Source organism: Equus caballus, chromosome 17, assembly GCF_041296265.1.
Source record: "Equus caballus isolate H_3958 breed thoroughbred chromosome 17, TB-T2T, whole genome shotgun sequence".
NCBI classification, from domain to species: Eukaryota; Metazoa; Chordata; class Mammalia; order Perissodactyla; family Equidae; genus Equus; species Equus caballus.
Window position 1 is genome coordinate 84,761,427 of NC_091700.1, and position 26,759 is coordinate 84,788,185.

At 39.2% G+C, this 26,759-nt stretch overlaps 1 protein-coding gene across 2 annotated transcripts in view; it reads left to right on the forward strand.

The window, feature by feature from the left end:
- GPC6 (glypican 6) overlaps positions 1-26,759 on the forward strand; it is a 1,023,293-nt gene that overhangs the window by 892,258 nt on the left and 104,276 nt on the right. For both annotated transcript variants that reach the window (XM_023621717.2, XM_023621718.2), the window contains exon 5: positions 24,649-24,779. In XM_023621717.2, coding sequence (XP_023477485.1) covers positions 24,649-24,779 — 131 coding nt within the window. The remainder of the gene's footprint in view (positions 1-24,648; positions 24,780-26,759) is intronic.

Genomic DNA, 26,759 nt, shown 5'->3' on the forward strand with positions numbered 1-26,759 from the left:
AATTAAGAAGTATATCAAGGGGCCAGCCCAGTGGCGCAGCAGTTAAGTGTGCATGTTCTGCTTCTCGGCGGCTCCGGGTTCGCCAGTTCAGATCCTGGGTGCGGACATGGCACTGCTTGGCACGCCATGCTGTGGTAGGCGTCCCGCACATAAAGTAGAGGAAGATGGGTACGGATGTTAGCTCAGGTCCAGGCTTCCTCAGCAAAAAGAGGAGGACTGGCAGTAGTTAGCCCGGGGCTAATCTTCCAAAAACAAACAGAAAAGAAGCAGCATATCAATAATTGTAGATTTAAATATGATGTCATCTTGTCTACGTAGTGTCTATCAATCTATCTATCTACCTATCTATCATCTTCTGTTATTCCTCCAAAGCTTCTGAGAGTATTCTTTTGAAAATATTCTTGCCTCTTCATCTATACTGCTAACTTTGTTAGTATGGAAGTATCTTCACTGAGCAAACATTTATGGACTACCTACCTTGTGCCAAAGATTTTGCAAAGGATTGGGGACACAATATTGAACAGGAGTGTGTCATGTAGGATGCTTTCAGTTGCAGTAATGATTCCGCTGGAGTAAGCAAGAAGAATGGAGATAGGGTGATATCAAGGTTGATTGTTTCAGAGGCTTTAGGATGTCACAAAAGATGTGGGTCCTTCCCATTCTTTCTGCTCTGGTATCCTCAGGCTAGTTCGTCTCATGGTTGCAAAATGGCCATTGCTACTGCAGACATCACATAGAGATATAATAAGGGCCAGAGTGGACACCTTTCCCAGAAACCTTCCCCTCACGTCTCATTGGCCAGAACTGGGCTACAAGACACTTTCTAAATGAATAACCTGCAAAGGGAATGGATTTCCACCACAATCAGAATTTATCCAAACTAAGATGGTTTTCGTTACTGGAACAAATAAGGATTCTCTTAAGCAGAAAGCTTAAGAAATGGCTCTTGGGTTGCCTAGTATTCTCCAAGGTGATATGCATGCTCAGGATCTGCAGTTAGAAAATTCCAGGCTGGGCTACTTAGATATCAACTCTGTTTGCCTTAGCACTTTTTTTAAAAAGGAAAACTATCTTTTATTGTACTTAAAAAAAATACCATTTTAGCCATTTGTAAGTGTCCAATTCAGTGCCATTAGGTGCATTCACAATGTTTTATAACCATTACCACTATCTGTTTCCAAAACTTTTTCATCATCGTAAACAGATACTCTGTACCCATTAAGCAGTAACTCCCCATTTTCCTCTCTCCACCACCCCTGGTAACTTCTGTCTGCCTCTATGAATTTGCCTGTTCTAAACACCTCTTATAAGTGGACTCCTAGAATATTTGTCCCTCTGTGTCTGCCTTATTTAACATTGCATAATGTTTTCAAGGTTCATCTATGTTGTAGGATGTGTCAGAATTTCATAACTTTTAGTGGTTGAATAATGTTGCATTGTGTGAATGTACCACATTTTGTTTATCCATTCATCTGTTGTTGAACACTAGGGTTGTTTCACCTTTGGCTATTGTGAATATTGCTGCCATGAACTTGGGTGTACAAGTACCTGTTTGAGTCCCTATTTTCTTAGTACTGTCTTTAACATCACTGAACCCCAGTGACAAAGTGGACATTACTAACCTATTACATATGTTGTATTAAAAGATGTAACATCTGTAAAGGATTGATTGGTGCTCTAAAAGTGTCATTTGCTACTGCCATCCTTAGTATTGTTTTATTTGTTGTTGTTGGAACACAGAAGCAGAGCTCAAAGAAGGGGTGCCTAGCCCAGCCTGAGGATTCAGAAATATTTGACATGTGCTTTGGAGATCTATTAGGGATAGGCATCATAGGACCCTTTGGAGGAAGTGCCAGCCATCCAAATGCTTTACTAAAGAGGAGGAATAAGATCAGATCTGAGAGATGTGTATTTTCTCGCCTTCAGTTGTGAGCACAGTGGAGGTTAGGTTGAAAGGAGGAAAGCTGAACACAGAGAAGCCAGTTGGAGGGTTATGATTACTGTTCAGACACCATATGATTTAGGCTGAAACTAAAATAGTGACTGCATGAGGGAAAAAAATGGAAACTAATACCTTTGTGATAGATTGGGTGTGAAAATAGGGAAAAGGAAAGAATATTAGTTAATGATTTGGGCAACTGGGTATGGTATCATTCTCTGAAAAAGAAGATGCCATTTGAAGAACAGGTTTGTCAGGAAGAGCAGATGACAAATTCTCATTTGAACAGGTTGTGTTTAATGGATATGAGATCTGGAAGGAACCGTCCACTGGTTAGTTAGTTGTAAATAAGGATTTGGAGTTTACAAGGAGGTCAGTAGGTACAGAAATAAGGAAATCATCAGCCAAGAGGGAAATGGAGTCATGGGTGTGGGTGAAATGAACGAGAGGGTATTCAAGCCTCCACCCTGGGAGAGCTAATACTTAGAAGGTGAGCCCACTTACAGCTAATAAACCAACAAACAAAAGGAATGAAAATAGTAGCAAGACTGGTAGGAGGAAGCAGAGGTGTAGTCCCAGGCGTGAAAGCATACAAGAATTTGAAGGAGGGGTCGATAGTCCAGGCTGGCAGAGAGGACAAGGATCTGGCAACTAAGAGGACATTGGTACCTTCATGAGAGCTGTTTCTGACCAAAACCAGATTAATGTAAACTGAGAAATTATTGAAAGAAGATTCAGACATGGATCTAGGCTATTCTTTCTCAGAAGCTTACCTGAAAATAGGGCATAAGAGGCAGGTTTTCAAGTTGTTTTTAAATAGCAAATATTTGCACATGTTTAAATGCTGAAGGAGAAAAGAGTAAAGAACAAGGTTCCCTGAAGAGAGAGAGGAAGTGGGGTCCATAATCAGCAGAGACAAAGGAGCCTTAGGAGACATTTTTGTGTCCTCTGAAATAGGGAGCAAATTCATCTGCTGAAATGTTCCAGTACAGGGCTAGACATATAGTATTTTCTCAACACACACTTGTTTTGTTTAATAATTGGTGGAAATATATGGAATTGTTTGGATTAGCAAAGAACGTGAGAGGCCTGGAGGCAGGAGTGAGTTGGCATATTCACAGGCATCATTGAGCAAGGCAGTGGCTCCCCCTGATGCTGGGTCCCAACCTCAAGATCCTGACTTAACTAGTTCAGCCTGGGCATGGGGATTTTTCAGAGTCCCTGGGTGGTTCTCATTGTCGTCTAGACTGCGAATCACTAGTGTGGAGGTAAATCTGAAAGATGCTCAGAGCAAGGAAAGGCTACTTTTCAATGGGCCAACAGAGGTGGTCTTGGGAAGGAATTGTTGCCTATAATGATGTAAAATAGGGTTTAATAACATTTCTTTTTTTTTTCTTTCCCCCAAAATATTAAATTCTTTGTAATTATGAAGTGAATAATAAAAACATTTTTTAATCTACCAGACATTGGCAATTGAAATCCCCCATCTCCCTGACTGCCTATGGGGTCATTGGAAGAACATGTAAAGGAAATAGAAATAACTTTCATTGAGTGCCAATTACATGCCAAGCATTGGATTTGGCTCTTTCAAGTGTTGTCACATTTAACTTTCTCAACATCCCATGAAATCAATTATTATCCATTGCCATTTTCCTCATTTCTAAACTGAGACTCAGAAAGTAGCCCCATTTGTGAATGAGAGGAGAGGCAGGGTCCTAGTGTTTCATAAGACTGGGGGAAGAGTTGGGAAGCCCAGCATTAAGGAAGCCCACTCTTCTCTCCCCTTTAGTAAACAAAAGTCAGAGGAAGTAATCAGAGGATGGAAATATGCCTTCCATTTGCAGATGTAAATATTTAAAATGCCATACATTTATGTGACACCTGCTAAACAATTCACCCTCCGTTGACTTTGACATTTCATTATTCTAAAATGACCTTTCCCCTTAGCATAACACTAATCCATTAAAAAGAAAGACAATAGAAGTAGAAACTAAAAAGAGTAATGTGAAGATCATGGAGAAGGTTTTTTATACCCCTGTGCTTCTGCTTGCGATCAATTTTTCTCTTCTATCCCAATAACGTGGTTAGCCAAGCCAGACAAAAACAGAGAAATGGCTCTTCCCTCTCGTTTTTGCTACAATGTCAAAATAATAAATAGGTTAATCATATCAGTGGTATTGACTTGGGACGTCTTAGACACAGACTGCCCTTCGGGAGTGCAGAAGCATCATTCCAGGTTTTCTGTTGAAGGGTTTAGGCTCTTGGCCTGAAAAGAATCTTTGCTTTTTCCTTTCCCCTTTATTTGTGTGGACACTGTGGTCCAGGAAATATTGAACCTTGTCTGAGAAGAAATACTGCAAGGCAGCTCTGAAATCTACAGCCTGGCAGCAAGCTTTGAAAAATACATCAGGCTATCCAGATGAAGCTTTTATATTAATAAAAGGCACAGGTAGAAGATAAAGAGCCACAGCCACTGATTTTGACACCACCCAAGAGCTGTGTCATTGGTGTAGAGTGGATGCGTCACTGTCATTTGCAATTGAGTCTGCAGCTGCCACCACTATTGTTTCCCATGGCTAGGTGCCACCATCCCCAGGACCTACATCAATAGTCACTGAGGTCTGATGGACAGAGACTGGGCAGAGACCTCGAGATAAGTCATTGATTTTCTGCATACCTTGGTTCCAGCATCTGCAAAAATGGGATATAGATTCCTCCCTCTCTACCCCTCCTTCACGTGACTAAGGATTTAACATACTAGACAAAACTAAGGCTTTTATTGCATTCTGTATTTGGCTGGCTTATTTGATAAGGAATTAAAAGTCAACAGTTGGAAAAAGTAAGATTTCCACTACTAAAATATTTATTTCTTGAATCTCTTAAGTCTGTGCACAGCCCTGTGCTAAGGAATAAATGAACGAGGATATGGCAAGTTCATAAGTTCGTTCCTTACCACTAATCAGGGTCCTGGAGCTGGAAGTAACTCTTTACCTTTTTCCATTGAAACTCACTCTATGTGTTTGCTATACACACATCTGGAATCCTCCTATTCTTTCTTTCAGCATATATGTATTGTTGAGAAGACACATCTGCTATGTATCAGGTGCTGTTCTGGGCACTAAAGAATAAAAGATAAATAATTCCTAGTACCTAGCCTCAAAGAGCGCAAAGACTAGCAGAAGAGACAGACTGAAAAACCGATCATTATACCACCATGTGTGAAAGGCAGGGAGAGAGATGATCAAGATGCTGTAGGAGCCCGAAGGAGGGAGCTCTTAGAGAGAAGGACTCCAATGCCCATGGTAAAATTTTTTAAAAGTTGTTTGAAATTAATCAAATACTTGGCAACACGTGTTCCCTGAGCAGGATCATAATGTGACACAGATGCAAAAAGGAGGACCCAGGAGTCAGATAAACCAGTGTATTATGTGGAAAAGGGAGGAGGGTAAAAAAGTAAAGGGAGAAACACAAAGCATGACTGTGAAGGGCAAGAGAAATGGGTGAAATCTGTTGAGAAGGAGGATTAGGGAGCATGAAGTGACTAAGCAAAATAGCATGGGAGCAAATTTCAGAAAATGCTGCCGGCTCGTATCAGAGGCTGTTTAATTCGTGCCATGTATGATTTTGTAAATTAGATTTGTATGAGCCTATGCCATCAATATAAATGATTTATATTATCAATTTGTTTTTTTGATGTTACTCCCAAGAATGCCGAAGAACAGATTAGCTGAGTTGGAAGGAAAGTTTTTTAGGCAATAGTCACTCCTTTTTTCTCCTGAGTCTACCCTGGAGCCCAGCTCTCTGTCCAAGCTAGGGCAGGGATTAGAGGCTCATCGGACTTTTCCACGGAATGTCTGACCTGCTATCCTGTTCCTTTGAAACTTGACCCCTCAACCTCCTATAGCCCCTCTTGTCATCATGTTTTCACTGTCTCCTTGTCTCCATCCCCTTTTGTATTGCTGTTCCCTCTTATCTGATATTTCATCTTTTACTCCAACCACGCCTCCCACTCTTTCTTCTCTACTTGGCTAACTCCTAGTAATCCAAGCAGGCTTCAAAAACACAGCTCCAGAAAGCTATCTCTGCTCCCCTTTCTCCCTCCACATGCGGATTTAAATGCTATTTTTCTTCTGAGGTTCCATTGCATTTGGTATGTGTTTCCTGCTTAGCCCCCATCACATTGAATAATTGCTAGTATGCTTGTCTGTCTTTCCATGAGTCTGGCGGCTAGTAGGGGACCTTGTACATCACAGGTACTCAGTACATGTTGGCTGATTAATGAATAAGACAATAATAACACATCAATAGTCAACAAAGTCAAGAGTGAGAGTCTTTAGTTCTTTTGAGTCTGTCACAGATCTTCAATGGCTTACTTATTCAAAAGTTTTACTGACATGAAGGGTTGAGTGTCTGACCCATCCGTTTCTAATCCCAATGGTACTATTAAATGCACTATATTTTTAAAATTATTTTCTTTCAATTTTCTAAATTTTCTATACCATGGTGATATTATTAGTTAATGTTTAAAAAGAAAAGAATAATTTTTAAAGCCCCCTCTTCTTAACAACAAAAACAATGTAAGCCCAGGCCCCATCTTATAGCCTAGGTCTTTGGCTGGGGTTGGGGGGCGGTGTGTGGATAATTTAGGGGAAATGAGGAAGAAGTTGCTTGTTCAGAAAATATTATTTTATGATAAAGTTTAGAAAGCATTGGCTTCTGAACACTGGATTTGGTTTATTGATATAGGAACCATAGAATACAAAGATTAAGTTGGATGTATATGGAATGAGGTTGCTAAATGTACAGTCGAATGCAAGTTTTGAAGAACCAATACGCATTTTCTGGGTCAAAATTTTTTGCATATATACTTAAGACTTCTACATAGTAAACATATGTGAAGAAAAAAGAGGTAGATCTCTATTCTATAGATGCATACAATAGACACGTCTTTCTACCAGAATGGGTTTATTCAATAAATATCTAGTAGTCTTCCTCAGAATACTCTGCTATCAGTATAGCTGTTGGTCTTAGAGTTCTGACCCAATTCCAACTAAGTAATTTTATTCTGCTGCTTAAATTCCCCAACCATCGCCACTCGACACAGAATTCTTCTTCATTTCTCGTCCCATCTGAAGTGTTACTCCATCCTGAAAAACAGCTTCATGTACCACTCCAAAGGTGACTGCCTTGCCATGATGAGTGAGGCAATTTTGTTATGTTAAGTGCTTTGGGAAAAAAAGCACTTACAGTGCTCCCATGGAAATACAAGCTGATATTACTCAATGAACCTTCCTTTCAGCTGTTGTGCAGAGTGGCATTTTCAAACGAAGAGGCATTCCTCCATTGCTGTTTATTTATGTGATGTATTCAAAACGGACCCATTTCCTAAAGGCATCTGGGAATATGTGTAGAAGAAATATGAAAGAAACAAAAATTAAATACAGATGAAGTTAAACAACTAACCATAGAGGCCAGTGACATTGCTAAACTGCCACTTCAAACCCAGATCTAAAATTCAGAACAATCAGGAAGAATGGAAAATATCGCATGAGGTATCTTCCAGTGCATCTTCCATCTCACAAAATTCTAAATGATAGTTCCAAGAGGTTCTTAAGGTAGGCAAATGTGTCCTAACTATGAAATTCAGAGCTTCGTAGACTTTGGAATAAAATAGTTTTTGCAAACTTATTGAAGATGATTACACGCAGCATTTAAAAGACAACCAGCACATTGACCATGCATAGATTTATCACCCATTCATTTCTGGAATACATCACTTTCCTTTTTTTTTTAAGTCGGTCCCATTCATTATCTTTCAGTCTTCAGTATTACTGTTCCCTTTCTTAGGAAAACCTCTTAGTCTGTTTTCAAGATATATGTTTGCTTTAGAAAACAGTGATATTATTGATCTTTAAATACCCAAAGGTGTCTTATGGTTAATTCAGGTGTATTAGCAGAAATGACTCAACACGTCTCTAAGCCGAGGTAAGGATACAAATAGGAAGGCACTGTAAATCAATTTTTGGAGTGTTGACTCTATCATCAAGTAGTAGATACTCATCCTGATTTTTTTTTTCTATTTCTATCATAAATGAGTCAACATTTTCTTTGTCCTTTTATCTTAAAACCTCACGTAGGTACTTAAAGAAAATTAGAAGAAATTTTCCAGGAAAACATCAAGGCCTTCGACACTGGATGTTTTATCTGACCAACATAGCAAAGACTTACTTCACTGAGGAGCATCTCTCAAATTTCCTGACTCTTACTGTAATGCTTTGATCATTCTACAAGCATTTCTGGGCCTTTCACATTGCCTTTTGAATATGGATATTTTTAAATCATTTTAAATATTTAGAGGGAGAGATAGTAATGGTGAAAAGCTTGGAAGTTGGAGTCTCAGAGATGGGGGTCGGCATCCAGCTCCATTCTCAGTTTGGAAACTCTGGCTTCACTAAGTTGATTCATTTCTTTCAACTGGGGCTGAGCCCAGTGTCCACCTCTTAGTCAGGAAGATTAAATGGGATTCTGCATGAACTACTTTCCTGCACATAGGGAGGATGTGAGTGCTAACTGGTGGCCCTTCAGCAACTGAGCTCCAGGTTTGCCTTCAAATCTAAATAAATGACTCTCTGATGAGCCTTTTTGTATCTATACCTAAATCTTTCATTATCATCTACTCAGACTGTTTGTGATCATCTAACGCGATAATGCATACACCTTAATAACACTGCCTTCATGTTTCAAACTTCTCGTTTCCTTGCATTGCAGTTTTGGGATGGACTTGGGGCCTCTGACCCATTTTCTTGTGACTGGTTTTTCAAGAATCATTGAGGGGTTCATGTTAGTTCTTTAAAGTCTACCTTTATATACCCATTTTTCTTTCCTTTAACCTTATTTTGAGAGGAGCTAAAAGTAAAATCCAGATATTTTTGTGACAGGACACACACCTCTCATTCCTTCCACTTGTTTTTTTTTTCCCTCCACAGCATGGCTGATGAGTGGAGTAGGTCCACGCCTAGGAGGAGCGCGCTGAAATTTAACCACTTGGCCCCAGGCCGGCCCCTCATTCCTTCCACTTTTGAAGGTCCACCCCAATCCGCATCCCCCCATCATGCACAACTTGCATTTACCTCCATAGGTTACATTCTATAGGTTACATTCTATTTGCATTCCCCTGGGTTTTCTGTGCCACCTGTGTCCTTCACTCTGACACTTTAGTGAACACCTCTGTTGGCTTTTGCCCCGCCTGGGTCTGACTCCTAAATCAGTTGTCTCTGCCCACGTTCTCTCTGGTTTACCTGCCAACTGCCCATGGGCTTGGCCTCAGTGATCCCAGGTGCTGCCTCATGCCCCCTGGTAGACAACCTAGAGCTGTAGCTCCATGTGGCTTCGAAGCTAGAACACACATAAGATGTCCAGGAACAGAGACATTTAACTTTACAGGTGGGAGTGAGGTCAGTGTCGTGTGCTTAGTTTGTGCTGAAGTCAGTACTAGAAGCTGTGTCTCCTTTTTATGCATTTAAACCTCTTTACAATTGCATGGGAAAAACAATTTTTTTTCATTCTAAGAGTTTAAATTTGAAAATACAATATCACCTTAAATGTCTGCTTTTTAAATGTGGGAGGTTTATTAAATTGTAGCTCAGAGCTATATTCTCTTGCCTTCATTTATCTCTTTCCCCATATTGAAGTTTGAATATTTTGTATTTATTAAAAGAAATGTATGTTCATTGTACTTAGTTCTTAAATGAATAAATAACTGTCAATTTAAAGAAATCTGTCTTAAGTTGATAATAAGAAATAGGGACGTATCAGACATCGGAATTTCTGCATATTTATTTTATAGCAATGCAAAGTCTGATAAGAACTTATAAGCCAGAAGAGAGTGGTCACAGGGGCCGGCCCCGGGGCTGAGTGGTTAAGTTCACACGTTCCGCTTCGGCAGCCTAGGGTTTTGCCAGTTCAGATCCTGGGCGTGGACATTGCACCACTCACCAGGCCATGTACTGGGGGGCTTTGGGGAGAAGAAGAAAAAAAAAGAAGATTGGCAACAGATGTTAGCTCAGGTGTCAATCTTTAAAAAGAAAGAGAGAGAATGGTTACAGAAATTAGAGGGCATTGAAGACATGAAATACAATGCAGCCAATAAAAAAGGATGTTTTCATAGAATGATAAGGGGGTATCTAGCTATATACTATTGAATTGAATCTAAAGAGTAAACACTGAATTTATAGCCTGACCCTAAAATTATGCATATTAGAGTGAACACATAGAAGGAAGTACTGCAAAATACTATCCACAGTTATCTGTGTCTTGGTAGATTGTAGATGATTTTCATTCTCTTCTTTTTTTGTTCTTGTTTTGTATTTCTCAATTTGTTATAACGAACATACATAGACACTAGGTGGAGATGTCCAATGAGCAATTGGCCATCTACGCCCCAGCTTAGAGAGAGTCGGACTCTGGGGTAGATTTATGATAAAAAGGAAGCGACTTTTGCCTAAAAGCTTTCCTTCCAACCCAGCTAATCTGCTCTTCACTATAAAAAGAAATCTAATAAGAAAGCAGTTGTACCTTCCTGAAAACCAAATAAATGAAGTTATCTTTAATTTTATGTCTGGTGGCAAATATTCCTTCCCTAATCATGTGCATGTTCTAAGAACAGAATATACCACTACACTCTTATAGTCAATGAGGTTACTTTTCACTGGTAAGTTCTGGAAGAGGCTGAACACTGAGAGAAGGCCCAGAAAGAGGAAGTGTGAGCCCCCAAATTGCAATATGAGGGCTTCTGCCCAAAGTTCCCAGGGTCACTTGTTTGTTCAATGCAACCTCACAAAGGAGCAGGGCCAAAGAAGTGCAATTTTACTGCCCTGGGACAAGCAGTGATCCCCTCACCTCACCCTCATTAACAGCACACATGCATGCTCAGGCCCACCTACTTGAGACTGTCAGGTCTCCTTGGCTAGAATGACAAGTTCAAGCAATTCGCTGATGTTAGTTCTGGCCTACTCTGAGCAGGACCTACCCTAACCATTCACAGGCTATGAGTCCTTGGAAAAGCTGTTTCTTTTCTAGCGTCTTAGCCTCCACCACCATTAAAGGAGGTAATAGTTCTTCCTACTACATGGTACTGCTATAAAAATACAATGAATCTCTATGCCCTAGAGCTGGCAGAGCAGTGTCAGCCTCAGGCCCATTGAAAATGCTGCATAAATACTTCCTCTCTATCGTGTGTTCTCTTCTCTTCTCTTTTCTCTCTCCGTTTCTCTCTCTCTCTCTCTCCCTCCCCGATCTCTTTCACTCTCCCTATCTCTCTCTCTCTTCCTCCTTCCCCCTCTTTCTCTCCCTCTTCTCCCTCCCTCCCTATCTCTCTTTCTTCCTCTCTCTTTCTCTCATTCTCTCTCTCCTTCCCTCCCTCCCTCTTTAGTTAAAAAGTGATCTTTGTCTTCACCACGGAGCATATTTTGAAGATAACTTTAAACAAGAAGTAAACACAAAGGAAATGACAAGTCACCTCGCCATTTCACAGGGTGAATCAGAAATGAGAAGAGGTGAAGTCATCACCTCCTAAAATGAGTTTTTTTTTCTTTTTTAAACAATCCAGCTTTTTTTATTTGGGTCTGTTGACCCATGTTACAGGACATACTGCTCTTTTTTTCATTTTTCTTTTGCTTCATATGGCAGTGAGCAACAAAATAATAAAAAATATATTTTTTTAATAATACCAGCACACACACAAGTAGGAGAAAAGGGCTCTCCCATTGCTTGCTGAATCGCTCACTAATCACTCCGTTCGGACTCAGCAGGGAATTCTGACAACACCTGACTTTTCATTTATTTATTTTTTATTGGTTCTGGGAGAAGTCTGTGATTCATTCCATGTAGGCTGCAAGCCCTTGTACTACCGGAACAAATGGTCTCTGGGGAGATTTGCTTTATTAACTTTTAGGGCAAAGGAGGGAGAAATAGGAGGATTGCTTTAACTGCAACATACTGGCAAAAAGTTCAGACTTTTTTAGTTCATCAACACCTAAAATGTTTTAACTGGTCCTGTTTCTTAATGATAGATTGTCTGATTGTAAAGAAGGAGGCAGTGTGATGGAGTACAAACAGAGCTGGTTGAAAGAGAACCGGGTAATTGTCTCCGCCCTGCCATCATGCCCAGCCAAATCACTAGACCCCAGGTGTCTCTGGGACTCAGTGACCTTCTCTGCAAAATAAAGGGGTCGGATTAGATATTGTCCTCTTTCTGTAAGGGTTTACGACTTCATGGATGATGATGAATTTAATATTAAGTTTGTTGGAAAATGAAAGGAACCCTCCTCTCCATAAAGATTAATAATCATAATATAATAATAAGCATTTGCTGTGCTGTGTGCCTGGTGTTGCATCTATTCCCCACAGCGATGTAGGAAGAGCACACCAAGGATCATAAAGGTTAAGTAAGTTGCCTGAGATCACAGAGCCTGTGACTGGTGGTACCAGGCCTCCAGGCCTGACACACAGCTCATGACCATACCTCGCCTCCATACTGCCTCTCAGGGAGGCCATAAAGACCATCCAAGCTGGTAAAGGATTCAAAGCAACAAGTGTGATGTGCAAGTTAATAAAGAGTAAGGAGGAATGTGCATGCTTTATAAGTTTCTCAAGGACAATTCAGGATCATGGTGCCCACATGGAAAGAATGAGGTCACCAAGGGAGGCTTAAAGAGAGGCTAAATTGTAACAAAGGAATGAGAAAAATCTTAGATAGGGACAAAAATGCTTTATCTTTATCATCTATGCTTTCACTTTCAATATTCTCTTTGAAAGTGGTGAAGCACTTGGAATTTAGTAAATAATAAAATATTAGGTAAGCACATTGATACTGCTTGAGCAATTTAGATGGTTGGCATAATGGATAGAGTGAGAGAGGACAGGGTTTTTGGTGCAGGGGCTGCTGTTGACATTAAATGATTTGCTTTCCTTCTTTGGGTTCTGGTTTCCTAAACTATGAAGCCAACTGGTTGGTCTAAATCAATCTGGTAGATACCAAAACCCTGTAGGAGGCACGGGGATGTAAAGATAAAGATGTGGTTCTTCCCTCAGAAAGATCTTTAAGAACTCTAAATTCTGTGATTCATCGTCAAGGCAAAGATTGATAGGTTGATGTGAATTATTTGAATATTCCTAGCTACAAATGACAGAAAAAATTATTCATATGAAGAATCAGCAATAAAAATTTAAATAAAGGATTATAGTTGGTAGTATACACTTTGATGTCCATCAAATTCATGATTTACAAGGCTTATGATGTAACTAAACGTCTCAAAAATATAATATAGCAGAGAGATGATGCTTACGTGAATATATTATATTTTTATGAAATGCAATGCATCATCCTACTAAGAAGAAACCAGCGCCTGAAAATGAGTCCTGTAGATTCTAATTTCTACACTGTGTTAAGACTACAAGTGAATTATATCCCCCCACAATTTGCATTTTCTTTTACGGTGGGGAAGCAAAATAAGCGCCTTTGTTTGCACTGGTTTCAGAATTAAATTAGTTTGTATATTTGTTCTCTCCTCCTCTTCCTAGATTTGCTTTCAAAGTAAACAGTTATTTTCATTAAATTCTCTTTTATTTGGCTTTAGTTCTTTAGTTACTATAATTATCTGTGTGGCTGTCCCTGTTTTATTTTTGAATCAGATATTTGTGCACTGTTTTAAATTGTATTTAATTGGTTCACTTCCATTTTTCTATTGTTTACCTCGCTTTGTGGTACTATGATTTCTTTAGCTAGATCTGACTCCTGTCATGGTCTGATATTTTTCAAAGGCATTTTTTTTATGGACCTAAACACTGCAGAAGTTTGGCAAAATAGGAAAAAGATGATCATCAATTTGATGTTTAGTGAATGTGGACAAATATCAGGGGAAAAACAAAAATGTCATTCATCATGGAGATTGTTTTGAAAGTTAATGGCAAACTTGGAGTCTTGAGAAATAGCAAAAATTTACCTTGTTTGGTAATGCCAAAAATGTCAACAATGTCTTTTATTTTATTTTTTTATAGATTAACCTAAATGTGACCTCTGACAGAAAGAAAACCAGCCATACTTTTCAATTTCAAGCTAAAAAAGATCTAAAAAGTTATTTCTACCTAATAAAAAAAGTACAATAAGATTCTAAATTCCCACAGAAACCCTTCGTCTACCTTATTATACATCAAAAGCCACCAAGGGGCTATTTATCCTGTAGGCCAGTGCTGATAAAGTTTTGCAGGCATTTGCAATGATGTGCATGGCAGGGAGTGGAGATGGGGGGGTTAAGGGAGGGAGGAGGGGAGAGAGTTAGTTTTTCTTAAGTTAGCAGAAGAAAATATAGAAAGATTTAAAAAATTTATTCCAACAATTCATTTAACAATGGTTTATTTAACAACTCTTAGGATCCAAGTATTATTCTAGGAGTCAGGCCTATAGAAGTGAACAACAAAGATGAAGTCCTTGTCCTCTTGAGGATTACATAAGAGTGAGAAAAAGAGGGACAACAGCAAACCTATGTACAATAATTCAGCAATTATTAAGGGCTTTGAAGAATAAAGCAATCAGATAAGAGTACCTGGGATTTCGTGGGCTAGTTAGAGAAGGTTTTTCTGAGAGCTGACATTTGAGTAGAGACCGTAAGAAAATAAGAGAGACATGTAGATATCTTAAAGGGAGAGTACTCAAGGAAGAAGAAACAAACAGGAAGTGCAAAGGCCCTGGGGAGGGTACCTGGCCTATATTCAAGGAACAGCAAGGAAGCTAGTGAGTGAAAATATGCATGGTGTAGATTAGATCATAGAGGTGAACCTGGAACAGAGAAAGTCTGTATGAATATGATGCAACACCAGGAAAATTTGAACAAATGATTGGTAAATGTGACAACAAAAAATTTTAAATTTCTGCATAGTGAAAAAAAACCACCAGAAACAAAACCAAAAGTTAAACAGCAATTAGGGGGAAAATGGTAATTCATGTCACAAAGAAGCTGGTGTCTTTAATGTGTTTTAAAAAAGCAATTTCTTTACATCAATGTGTAAAAATGAATAACCCAATAGAAGAATAAATGAACAAAGGTTATGAAGAGAAAAAGCAATAGAAATGGCTTTTAAACATATTTAAGGATGTTCAACCTTACTTATAATGAGGGAAATTCAAGTTAAAACTACAATGAGATGCCAATTTCTTACCCAATCAGATTAACAAAGATCCAAACGTTTGCTCTTAACAACATCTGAAAGTTTGAGACTCAGAAACCCACTGTCATGTGTTGCTATTGGGAGTGTAAACAGATGCAGCCTTTACAGGGAGAACTATGGCTTTATCAAAATGTTAAATGCCCAGATCTTTGACCCAGTAGTTTCACTTCTAAGATTTTATCCAACAGATTTGTTTTCACATGTTAAATGAATTATGTACAAGGATATTCTCTGTGGCGTTATTTATAATAACAGGAAACCACGGGACGTGTTGAGTAGTGAGAAATGAATTAGAAGCGAGGAGTGGAGTCTGATTATGAACCTCTTTTTAAACTCAAACCCTTAGAAGTTCTTGAACAGGTAAAATGAGAGCAAAGCTGTGTTTAGAATAACTTGTCTGCTATCAATTTGGGGTTTCATTGGGTGTGTGGGGACCTCGGTGACAACTTCAATGTCATTTAAAGAGTTCTCAATGGAGCTCTAAGGGGAGAGTCCTTGTGTTGAGGGCGGGGACACTAGGAGTGGTAGCAGACAAGGCTGCTAAGGTGGGCAGGGCGTTTCTTATGCCAGGCTGAGAGGTTCAGACTTGATCCTGAAGGCACTGGCAACCTTTAGGGCAAGGCAGTGACCTCATCAGATCTGCATTTTTAAAAGACAGCTCTGCTGGCAAAATCAGAGAAGAGATTACAGAGCATCAAAGCCAGAGTGGGGAGAGGGCTTAGTGTAAAAGATCAGAAATATAGTCCAGACAGGGAAAGCGTTCTCTCTGTTTGGCAGTCTCATGAAGCAGAATTCCAAAAGTGAAAATGTCTTACCTATAAAATTGCCTTTAAAAAAAAAGAAAAAAACGAAACCTATCGTGTTGGTGGTTTCATGAGGGTAGATATTTGTTAAAATGTGTTAAATTGCATATTTCAGTATGTGTAATTTGTTTTATGTCAGTTATATCCTTATAGAGCTGTAAAAACAAAATTAGTTAAAATTGTCTTTAATATGAAGGGAAAAAAACCCTCTAGAAAGGGCATGGACCTTCTGACTAGGTCAGTTCAAATTCTCTACTCTCAAGTTTGCGCTCTTTTCTGGTTGTTCAGATCAAGTCAGCCTGCTGTCATGGTGTGTTCCTCAGTCCCCTCTTGCTGTCCTCCCTTCCCAGGCCTCTCCTGAAACACAGTCCTGTCCAAGATCTCATGAGCATTTTAATTAATGGATTTGGGTGAAATCAAAGGACACGTCTCCTCAGTGTACCTGTCTCAGTATGGAAAGCAGAGGCTTCTAATTACATTCATGCCATGGGCATACATGAGCCTGTATGTAAACACTCAAGTGGGTTTTTTTTTCTTTTAATGGATAGCTGGGTGCCAATGAATGCATTTACTAGGGTGCTTTTAAAATTGCTTTTTTTTCCTTTTAATTCTTTAGTCTGCTTCTCAGTGGGGGAAATACGTTGGTTAAGCTAAAACAATGGTGCAGCACATGTAAGAGAGGGCGAGCATTGCTCCTAAAGGAAAACCAAAATTGGGTGCTACTGGGCTCTGATGAAACGCTAAGTAGATTGTGCTCACAGATTTCATCTTTCAAAGAGTACATCATTAGGACAAATTTAGAAGATTTCATGAGAACTTTGAAAGGACATGTTATTATCTTACTTCAAATTTTCCTCAAAGAAAGAAAAAAGTTTTTAATGTTCATATGTTTCATGTTGTCACTTCAAACAGGTACTATACACCGTGGAGGTGACAACCATGGACTGCTTCTGTCCCCCCGCCACCAATTTATAATGACATAATGACACTCTTTGACACATAAAAAATATTTATTAGATAACATTGAGCTTATTTCAACTGAATTTTCTCTTTTTTTCCAGCTTTATTGAGATATAATTGACATGTAATATAGTGTAAGTTTAAGGTGTACAACATGACGATTTGATGCATATATATACTGTGAAATGATTGTCACAATAAGGTTATTTAACACATCCATCATCTCATTTGGTTACCATTTGTGTGTGTGTGTATGTATGTGACAAGAATTTTTAAGATCCACTCTTTTAGCAACTTTCAAGTATATAATACGGTATTGTTAACTATATTCACCATGCCGTACATCATATCCTCGGAATTTATTCATCTTGTAACTGGAACTTTGTACCCTTTAACAACCTCCACCCACTTCCCACCCCACCCTGGTGGTTAAGCTTCTGTGCTCTCATTGCCACTACCCAAGTTCGTTCTCCCATCGAGGAACCACAGCACCCATCTGTTAGTTGTCGTACTGTGGCAGCTGCATGTTGCTGTGATGCTGAAAGCTATGCCATCGATATTTCAAATACCAGCAGAGTCACCCATGGTGGACAGGTTTCAGTGGAGCTTCCAGACTAAGAGAGACTAGGAAGAAGCACCTGGCCACCCACTTCTGGAAAAACTGATCATGAAAACTCTGTGAATAGCAGGGAAGCGTTGTCTGATACAGTACCAGAAGGTGAGAGGATGGCGCAAAAAGACCAGTCAGGGTTCTACCCTGCTGTACACAGGGTCGCTAGGAGTCAGAATTGACCCCCAGCACTAACACAACTTTCTCTGCTTGCCACCTCTAGAACGTTTTTAAAATCATTCTCTTCCAGGTTAAAATCAGTAGGATTCAGCAAACTCATTTTCGATTTTATATCTCAAGAAGTACCTTAAGAATATATGTCGGATCATATGAAATCATACTTAATATTTTTATCCTAGAGGAACATAAACATTCAGGAGTCCCTGGAGCAAGATCGTTTTCAATCCAATGCTATTCAGAGATCAGAAATAGTGTCTAGCTCCCTGCGTCAGAGACTTTGCTTTTCATAAAGTCAAATACTTGGCTTTGGCTTCTCCCAAACCTTCTCTGTATGTCTCTCCTGTTCGTATCCCAGAGGAAGCATCTATCCAAACATGAGACTCACTGGTGTGAGTTTGGTGGGCCGTAATGCTGTACTGTAACGCTCTGCAGACTTAGAGCAAGTTCTTTATGTACGTTTCCTTTAGGGCAAGGTTTTATTTTTTCTTGACCATTCCAGGGCTTGTAAATTGTACGGTGGGGGAGTACATCATACTTGTAAAATTTGTCAAATATTAGTTGACTAGAATTCTGAATATTGGAGGCCTGTCAAACAAATATTGGAAAAAATATCCCTGAGTATTTTGTAAATATTGTAATTTGGCTGCTCCAGTTTTCTATTGCTGTAAAATAAATTATGCCCAAATTTAGCACCTTAAAATAACAACCATGTTATTGTAAGTCACAGCACAGTATACAGTGGGTCAGGAATTTGGGCTAGGCTCACCTGGCTGATTCTTCTGCCTCGTATGATGTGGAATGGTGTCACTAGATGGTAATCAGCTGGCAGCTGGGCTGATCTGGAAGGTCCTAGATGGCCTCACTCACGTGTCTGGCACCTTGGCAGCTGTCTTAGTCTGTTGGGGATGCTAAAACTAAATACCATAGACTGGGTGGCTTAAACAGCACACATTTATTTCTCACAGTCTAGAGGCTGGGAAGTCCAAGATGGAGGCACTGGTAGATTCTGTGTCTGGTGAGGGCCCTCTTCCTGGTTCATAGTCTTCTCACTGTATCCTCATGGGGCGGAAAGGGCAAGGGAGCTCTCTGGGGTCTCTTTTATAAGGGCACTAATCCCATTCATGAGGGCTCTACCCTCATGACCTAATCACTTCTCAAAGGCCCACCTCCAAATACCATCACCTTGGGGATTAGGTTTCAACATATGAATTTTGGAGGGACACAAACATTCTGTCAATAACAGCAGGGATGGCTGGGAATCTGGGCCCAGCTGGGACTGTAACCTAGAGAGCCCGCAGGTGGCCAGTCCATCACAGTGATCTCGGAGCAGCATCTCACAAGAGACGGAAAGTGGGAGCTGTAGTCTCTTAACTACCCACTCTGGAAACTGACAATGTCACTTCTATTGCATGCTGTTAGTCACAGCAGTCACAGAGCCTGCCCAGATTCGAGTGGAGAGAGGTAAACCCCACCTCTCAATGGAAAGCAAGTCAAAGACTTTGTAGTCATCTTTAATTGGCAAAGGGGCACACCAGGAGAAAATGCATTTTTGTATCTTTCGGTAATGAACTCATCCATCAAAAAGCAGCTATAATCAAAACATTAATTTAACACACAAAATAGCACCAGTTATACATCTTAAAGTCACCTGTGTACCTTTTACTCCCTTACTCCTCACATCAATTGCTGACATTACTTCTACCAAAATATCCTGCAAATTTTTTCCTCTCCTTTCTACTTCCTTTGCCTGGAGGAAGTACCTTCTAATAGTTAACCTTTGTTGAGAGCTAATTATGTGCCTGGCATTGTGCTAACAACTTTACAAGCACTATCTCATTTAATTCCTCATACCTCTACTATTATGTAGACATCATCATAATCTCCATTTCATAGATGAAGAAAACGGAACTCTGTGAATTAGTGACAACCATTATCTCTCAATCATTTAATGGAGGGGCCTAGACAGACACCCAGGCACCTGACTGCATCTAACCAGAGTCAGGTTTCTTCACTCCTAACCAGAAAGTCCCTGCTTACACAAGTAGAATGCTTTGGCCCACAGATGCAGCTTTACCTGCAACCTGGCTCCTCAGCTTTGAGTGGCACCTCTGGTTGAGCTGTTGCGTGTGCCCCCGTGCTAACAAAGAATCATTGTGTCTTCTCTGTGTGCACCAAAACCTGAGATACCAGTTATTTCTAATTCATCTAAATTTTATTCTCGATTTAGAAACAAAAGTTATGGATACTGCTTGAGCAAGACAATAGTCCTTTGTTTAAAGAGAAACAAAACTTGGGCAACGCAAGAGATATGTGCAGAAAGGATCAGCTGATCATTAGCTGACATACTAGAGCTGCCTTGGTTTAATTGGCAATAGATAACAGCTCCAAGAGCACAGTTAAAAATAATGTCCCAAACATTTCAAAATATAAACGGCATGGGGATAATTAAGATAGCACAGGATGGCAGCCTCTGAAGTCCATTACAGCTATGTTGTGACTTAATTGGTTTCAGAGAAACTTACCAACTACTGCTTTGGTGTCATAAAAGTAGTGTGTTTTCTTCACTTTGGGAGGAGAGAGAGGCATGGCTTCCCTCAGCTCCAAAGGAAAGGGAAGGTTCTGCCGACACCTGGGGAGCTTGACTGGTGACAGACTCGCCCAGCAGGTGGGAGGCGAACCAGTCAAGCAGGGATGCTCTCTCACCATCTGCGGTCTTGCCTAAGGAAGAGGCGCCATCCGCTCCCAAGGCTTTTCCAAGTCCCAGAGCTGGACAACTCTGGCCTTCCACTGTGACTTTCTTACCTCTAAATGTGTCTGAACTAGATCCCAAAGGCAGATGCAGTAAGCATCACCCTTTATAGTGGAAATGCAAAATACTAGAGGAGTTTTCTGAAAAGCTACTTTTCTTTTTGTGACCCTGGGGAATCTTGTCATGCATATTTAGAACAAAAAGGAGAACTGTGGGGAGAGATGATTATTTCATAAGGATACACATATTTTAATTTTGTAAATTTTTTTGTATTATGGTCCTCCATATACCATATGTTGCATATGTTTATCCGGTCTTCTATAAACTAATGTATTTTACAAATGACTTTGTAGTAGAAAAACTATAAGCCCAGAAAAACCACTATTTTCGTCCCTTTCAGCCTTCCTCTTGTTCTTACCAAAATTCTATGTAGAGCTAGAATTAGTGCACCCATGTTATTATCCAGATGTTTCACACACAATTTTATCTGACCTTTTCCAGGAATTAGAAGAATTATCTATTTCTTTGTAGAAGCAATATGTTTCAATAAAGTGTTGTACATTTATACTATGTAATGATTTATCAACAAGTATTTCAATTAATAAGAACTTCTGTAGTTGATCAGCACAATAGTAATTATTACTCTTTCTTTTTATTATGGTAAAAAGCACATAACATGAAATCTGCCCTCTTAGCAAGTTTTTAAGTGTGCAATACAATATTGTTAACTGTATGCACAATACAACCCTTAATGATGATTCTGAGGTTTTAAGCCAATGTATATTGGCTTTTGAGTCTTCAACGGAGAATCTAACTTTACTTAGTAAAGTATTTTGTTATATATTTTAAATTAGTAATAGCCTAAACCAGATAAAAGTTTAAAGTAGCATATTCTAACTGGTGATCTAAATTAGAATAAAAATAAATAGATGCACACCTACATCAAAAGCTTATCATCGTAAATTATTTTTATAACAAAACAAATGGATTGAGATAAGAAATGGAAATATAGAGGCAATCAACTTGAGTAAGTGTGGCCATTTGGTTACGTGTTTTAACACACTGGATCAAATCCATGGAATTGCCTTTTTCCAAGGCCAAACAGGCAACTGCTTGGGAGAGGGACACCCTAAGCACTTGTATCATGGTTGGGGTCAAAAAAGAGGAGACGAGTTTGCAGGCCTAGGAACCTAAAAAGTGAGCACTGTAGTGGAAAAGGAACAGAGAACAAAAAGATTGAAATCAACAGAGAAACTTTCTGACATCATGACACAAATCTAACAGCAGTTTGCCAGACCTTTTGAAAGGAATGTCTGGTAGAGAAGAGAGTGTTTTAATTTAAACAAGTAAGAGAACCTCCTCAGAGATATCTTAGACCCCATAATTTCAAACTGTGACCTATGCTGAGTCCTTATGATCCAATCCAAAAACTTATCCTTTTTGTCACGAACACAACTGCTCTCAGACTTCCAAGAAAGCCAATGTTATTACCATCTCAACTCAGCCTCTTCACGTTGGGCAAGTATACCACGACAGACCAGTACTCTTTATATAATGATTTATGCAAACACTTATATAAAACACAGTATTAAGTATCCCATAGTTATTAGTTCCTTTAATTGTATTTGTTCCATAATTCAATAGTGCCAATTCTTTTTCCTGTAAAGATTTCTTGATTCTTCCAGCAAAATACACCTGTTTAGAGAAACTTACTCATTCGTCATAATCTTTATCAAAAAGCCTATTGGAAAGTCTAATAGTAAAGGAGACTTTTTTTTCCTAAGGAAGAGTCACCCTGAGCTAACATCTGTTGCCAATCTTCCTCTTTTTGCTTGAGTAAGATTGGCCCTGAGCTAACATCTGTCCCAATCTTCCTCTATTTTGTATGTGGGTCACCACCACAACATGGCCACTGATGAGTGGTGTAGGTCTGCAGCCAGGAACTGAACCTGGGCTGCTGAAACCGAGCACACCAAACTTAACCACTAGGCCACGGGGCCAGCCCCTAAAGGAGATTATTTTTGATAAAAGCACAAAATAGATATAAAGACATAAAAGAAACAGATCATCTCTCAGGCAATAGTTAGCCACCTATTAAAATCTTAAAGGAGAAAGTATCTTTAATATCAAAATACATGCATCCTTTGTCTACGGTGCCAGATAATTAGGTCACTAATATCTAGAGAAATTGCCACTTTTGTTACAAGATCCAGCTGTGATATGCACAGATAGGTCTGCATTATCTAAGGAAAAAAATCAGAAAATTTGTTGTTAGAGCGTCTTTGTGAGTCCTGTTCACGCTTAAGTTTTTCACTCACTTGTGTCCATGAGAATAGTATGGGACAGAGTTCTGGGGCTGGGGCTGGGGTAGAGGAGGTTGCCTGATGTTCCACGTGCTGCCCTGGAGGCATTTACTCCAGGTCAGTCCACAACGGGTAGAGCAAGGACTCAGTTCTGGGTTCTGGCCCAGAAAGCCAGTTGAGAGTGTAAAAGCTGATGCTGTTCACAAAGCCCGGTGATCTTTAAAAATGTGACTCTTTGCTTCCCAGAGAGTAATGTATCTTTCTCATAAAAAAATCATCAATCTTAAAAGGTTTCTCATCTACCTAATTCATAACTACTTATAGCCCTGAAAAATTTTTTATGTTAGACTTTGGTTGAGTGTGGTTGGATATATAATAAAAATAAAATTTGGTTTCCTTACACTAATACTATAAAACAGCTACTATAAACAGTGTTTTACATTAATAATATATTACATTTGGAAAGAAGATTATATGATATATGTATGGTGGTATGTTTCCAGTTGCATGCTTAAAATATTCATGCACAGAAGGAAGAAAACATAGGGCATATACCAAACTGTTTATAGTGTTATTCTAAGAGGCAAGATTATGGCTGTATTCCTCTCCTTCACTTTTCTGTTCTGTATTTTGTAAGCGTTTGATAATAAACATGTATTATTTTTAAAAAAAGGAGAGTGTTTTAAGATTGGCCCCCAGGAGCTTTAACAATTAAAAGAATTGAGATCTATTGAGCCTGAATGTTAAAAGTCTAGGCTGTGCTTTCTAATATGGTAGCCACTAGTCTTAAGTGGATATTTAAAATTATATTTAAAGTAAGTAAAAGCAAATTAATTTATTAACAATTTAACTCTTCACTCACACTAGCCAAATTTAAAGTTTCAGTAGCCACATTTTCATCATCACAGAAAGTTCTATTTAAGTCATTGAGGAGACAGATTACCAAATTATGCGCTGAATCCTAAGAACAAAAATGGACCAGTTTTCAGTGGCATAGGAATGGAGTGTGCGCCTCACAGTAGTAGCTGAGAGACTCCTCATCGCCGGTCTCTTTTATATACCTCACTAATCTGTGGCCCATTAAGCTCAGAGATTTTTCCCATAGCCGTTCAGCTAGTTGGTGACAGATCAAGGATGAGAACTCAGGGCTACTAACTCCTAATTCACAGCTCTTGCCTCCATATCACTCTTCCAATCTTCTCCAGAAAACTAACCATCCCAAGCAATACTTCAGCTCAGTGAAATTTCACAGGCACTTTTTGAGAGCTTCCAAGGTGATAGGCACCATAATAAGCCTTGACTGTACAGAATCAAGTCAGAAGTTTCCTCATCCTCAAAGGGTGTCAAAGTGCGAAAGCAGAAGTTCATGCTAGGCAGAGTGATAGCACAAAGTAGGGACAGGTCTGTTCTTCATGGGAAATCCAGAAACGCTTCACACACGTAGTTAAGCTTGAATTGGGTCTTGACATTTGTGCATCTGAATTCCCAAATTAGCACTTCTCCAATATTCTCAATTTTCCCCACACTCCAGGAGAAAAGAGGTTACAATCCATTTTTGAAATGCAATTGATTTCTGACCTAATGTTGTTTTTTTTTCAACTTCACGTGGAATAGTTAGATATGTTCAACTCTCTTAATTTGAACTAATTTTCTCATTCTTAGGCCTGGTTCTATATTTGCAAAATAATTTTAAATTTACAAATGAAATAAAATACTACTTTAAGATTTAATCATCCTTCCACTTTGGACTATATAAAAGCAAATCAAAAATTTGACTGAATGATTATTTTTCAGCCCGTTGTTTTGGAAATGTTTAAACACAGGTTAAGAACCTAGGAGCTCTCAGTTCTCAAATAAATCATGCTCCTGTATTTTAACAGATGCAATGCTCTTGGTGGCAGAGCGACTGGAAGGACCATTCAACATTGAGTCAGTCATGGACCCTATAGATGTCAAGATCTCTGAAGCCATTATGAACATGCAAGAAAACAGCATGCAGGTGTCTGCAAAGGTATTTGCCTTAGTCATATGTCTACTAATAAGGAAAGTGCAGTAACCTAAAAATGAAGTAACTAGATATGTCAGCCGGGATTATAAATTCTAATACGTTGTCAGTGAGCTTTTCCTGTCGAGCTACAAATTTGCTACTTCGTTAAAAATGTCTAATAAAATGGCAGTGAGAAAGGAAGCAATCTTTTAGTTTGCAACTACTCAATCATGAAGACATTATTGGCTGCTAAAAAGTTTCAGAGACACCCAAATATATTGACTAATCCCTCACATTTGTGAGCAATTTGGGGGGAATTTTCTTTTTAATATTTGAAATTTCTGCACACCCTCACCCTGTTGTCTCTCTAGGAATTTCTAATTATATCTTCAGCTGTGCAAACCAGGCAAATGTTCTATATGTTCAATTGTAAATAATTAAACATTCCATCTGACTTCCTTTTTAAGACTATGGTGTAAGCTTCATTAATGAATCTTCAGGGGAAAAGGCTCCTGTGTATGAAGTCAAGCAGACATTAAAAGAAAAAAGTAGTGCATTTTCATAAATCATATGAGACAGAGCTTCTGAGTTTGCAGCTGCAAAGCACAAATACCAGGTGCACAATTTTTATGTGTCCCCACCCAGTTGAAGATAAACAGGACCTGCCTCAAGCAAAATTGAGAAGTTTGCAGGGGGTCCCCCAGCCTTTTCCTTCACCACCCCTTTTCACCCACACTGATGACTGCACAATGCCCTTCTGTTCTTTTTAACTGGTCTCCCTGTCGTGAAACACTGGCCAAATCTTTATCAGTCCTTTAAACCTGGTGACTGAGTGATTGCTTTTTAACTGAAAATCATTCACACAAAAATATGTCAGGCAAAGAATTGTAGGTTTAGCTTTCTTCGATTTTTAAAATCTTTTGTGAAAGAGATTTCAAATATAACCAAGGACAAGGGATGGGTGGTAGGGAGAAATCACAGAGCAGAAAGAAATCCATGGAATCCAACCAGGTCTCCTTGGCTGAGTATGAATCAAAGTAGCTTTGGGCTTTTCAGGGAGAACTGGCAGGAAGCAGGGTGAGAAAGAACCTAGCCTGGGTCCCTCTCTCTCCTTAGGAGATGGATGGGCCGACAGTTTCATAGACTTACTTCTGGGTCTTAATGAGCTTGGATGGCCTATGTAAAGGAGGACACTCCAAATTGCCATCACCTATTGGTGAAATAGCATGTTTGGGGGTTCCATGAAAAGCTATTTTCTTTCTTTCCCATGGAAAAATAGCAGTTATCTATTCCTTTCAAATCTATTTCCTGGAAACCTGCTAATGTTGTTTTGAGAGGCCAAATAGCCCAGCAGCACTCAAGTAACTAGGTGCTAAGTTTGCTGATGTTCAAAGCTGCTCTAGAGAACAGGGCGTGAAAAACACAAAAGTGTCTGTGATTTAAGACCATCACACATTTCTTAGAAGTAGAGGTTTCCATTGGAGTGTGTGCATACACATTCAAGTCAATTTATTCTATCAAAAATTCTCTAAGAGGTCAGATGGACTCTCTTTATTACCAGAATGTGAATGAGACATTTTTGTGGAATTTATCCAACAGCATTATAACAGTATGGTTGTTTATAAAGAATGTACTTTTAAAAAGACACATTTCTTTGTAAGAAATGCCAAAATCAAGAGTAGAAATAATATAGGGCATGTAAGAGTGCGTTCACATGAGAGGATACAGTATGGAGGGTCATGAAAAAAAGTCAAATGAGCTAGGAAAAGAAAAGTGTGTCCGGGCTGGCCCCATGGCTGAGTGGTTAAGTTCGCGCACTCCGCTGCAGGCGGCCCAGTGTTTCATTGGTTCGAATCCTGGGTACGAATATGGTACTGCTCATCAAACCACGCTGAGGTAGTGTCCCATATGCCACAACTAGAAGGACTCACATCGAAGAATATACAACTATGTACTGGGGGCTTTGGGGAGAAAAAGGAAAAAAATAAAATCTTTAAAAAGAAA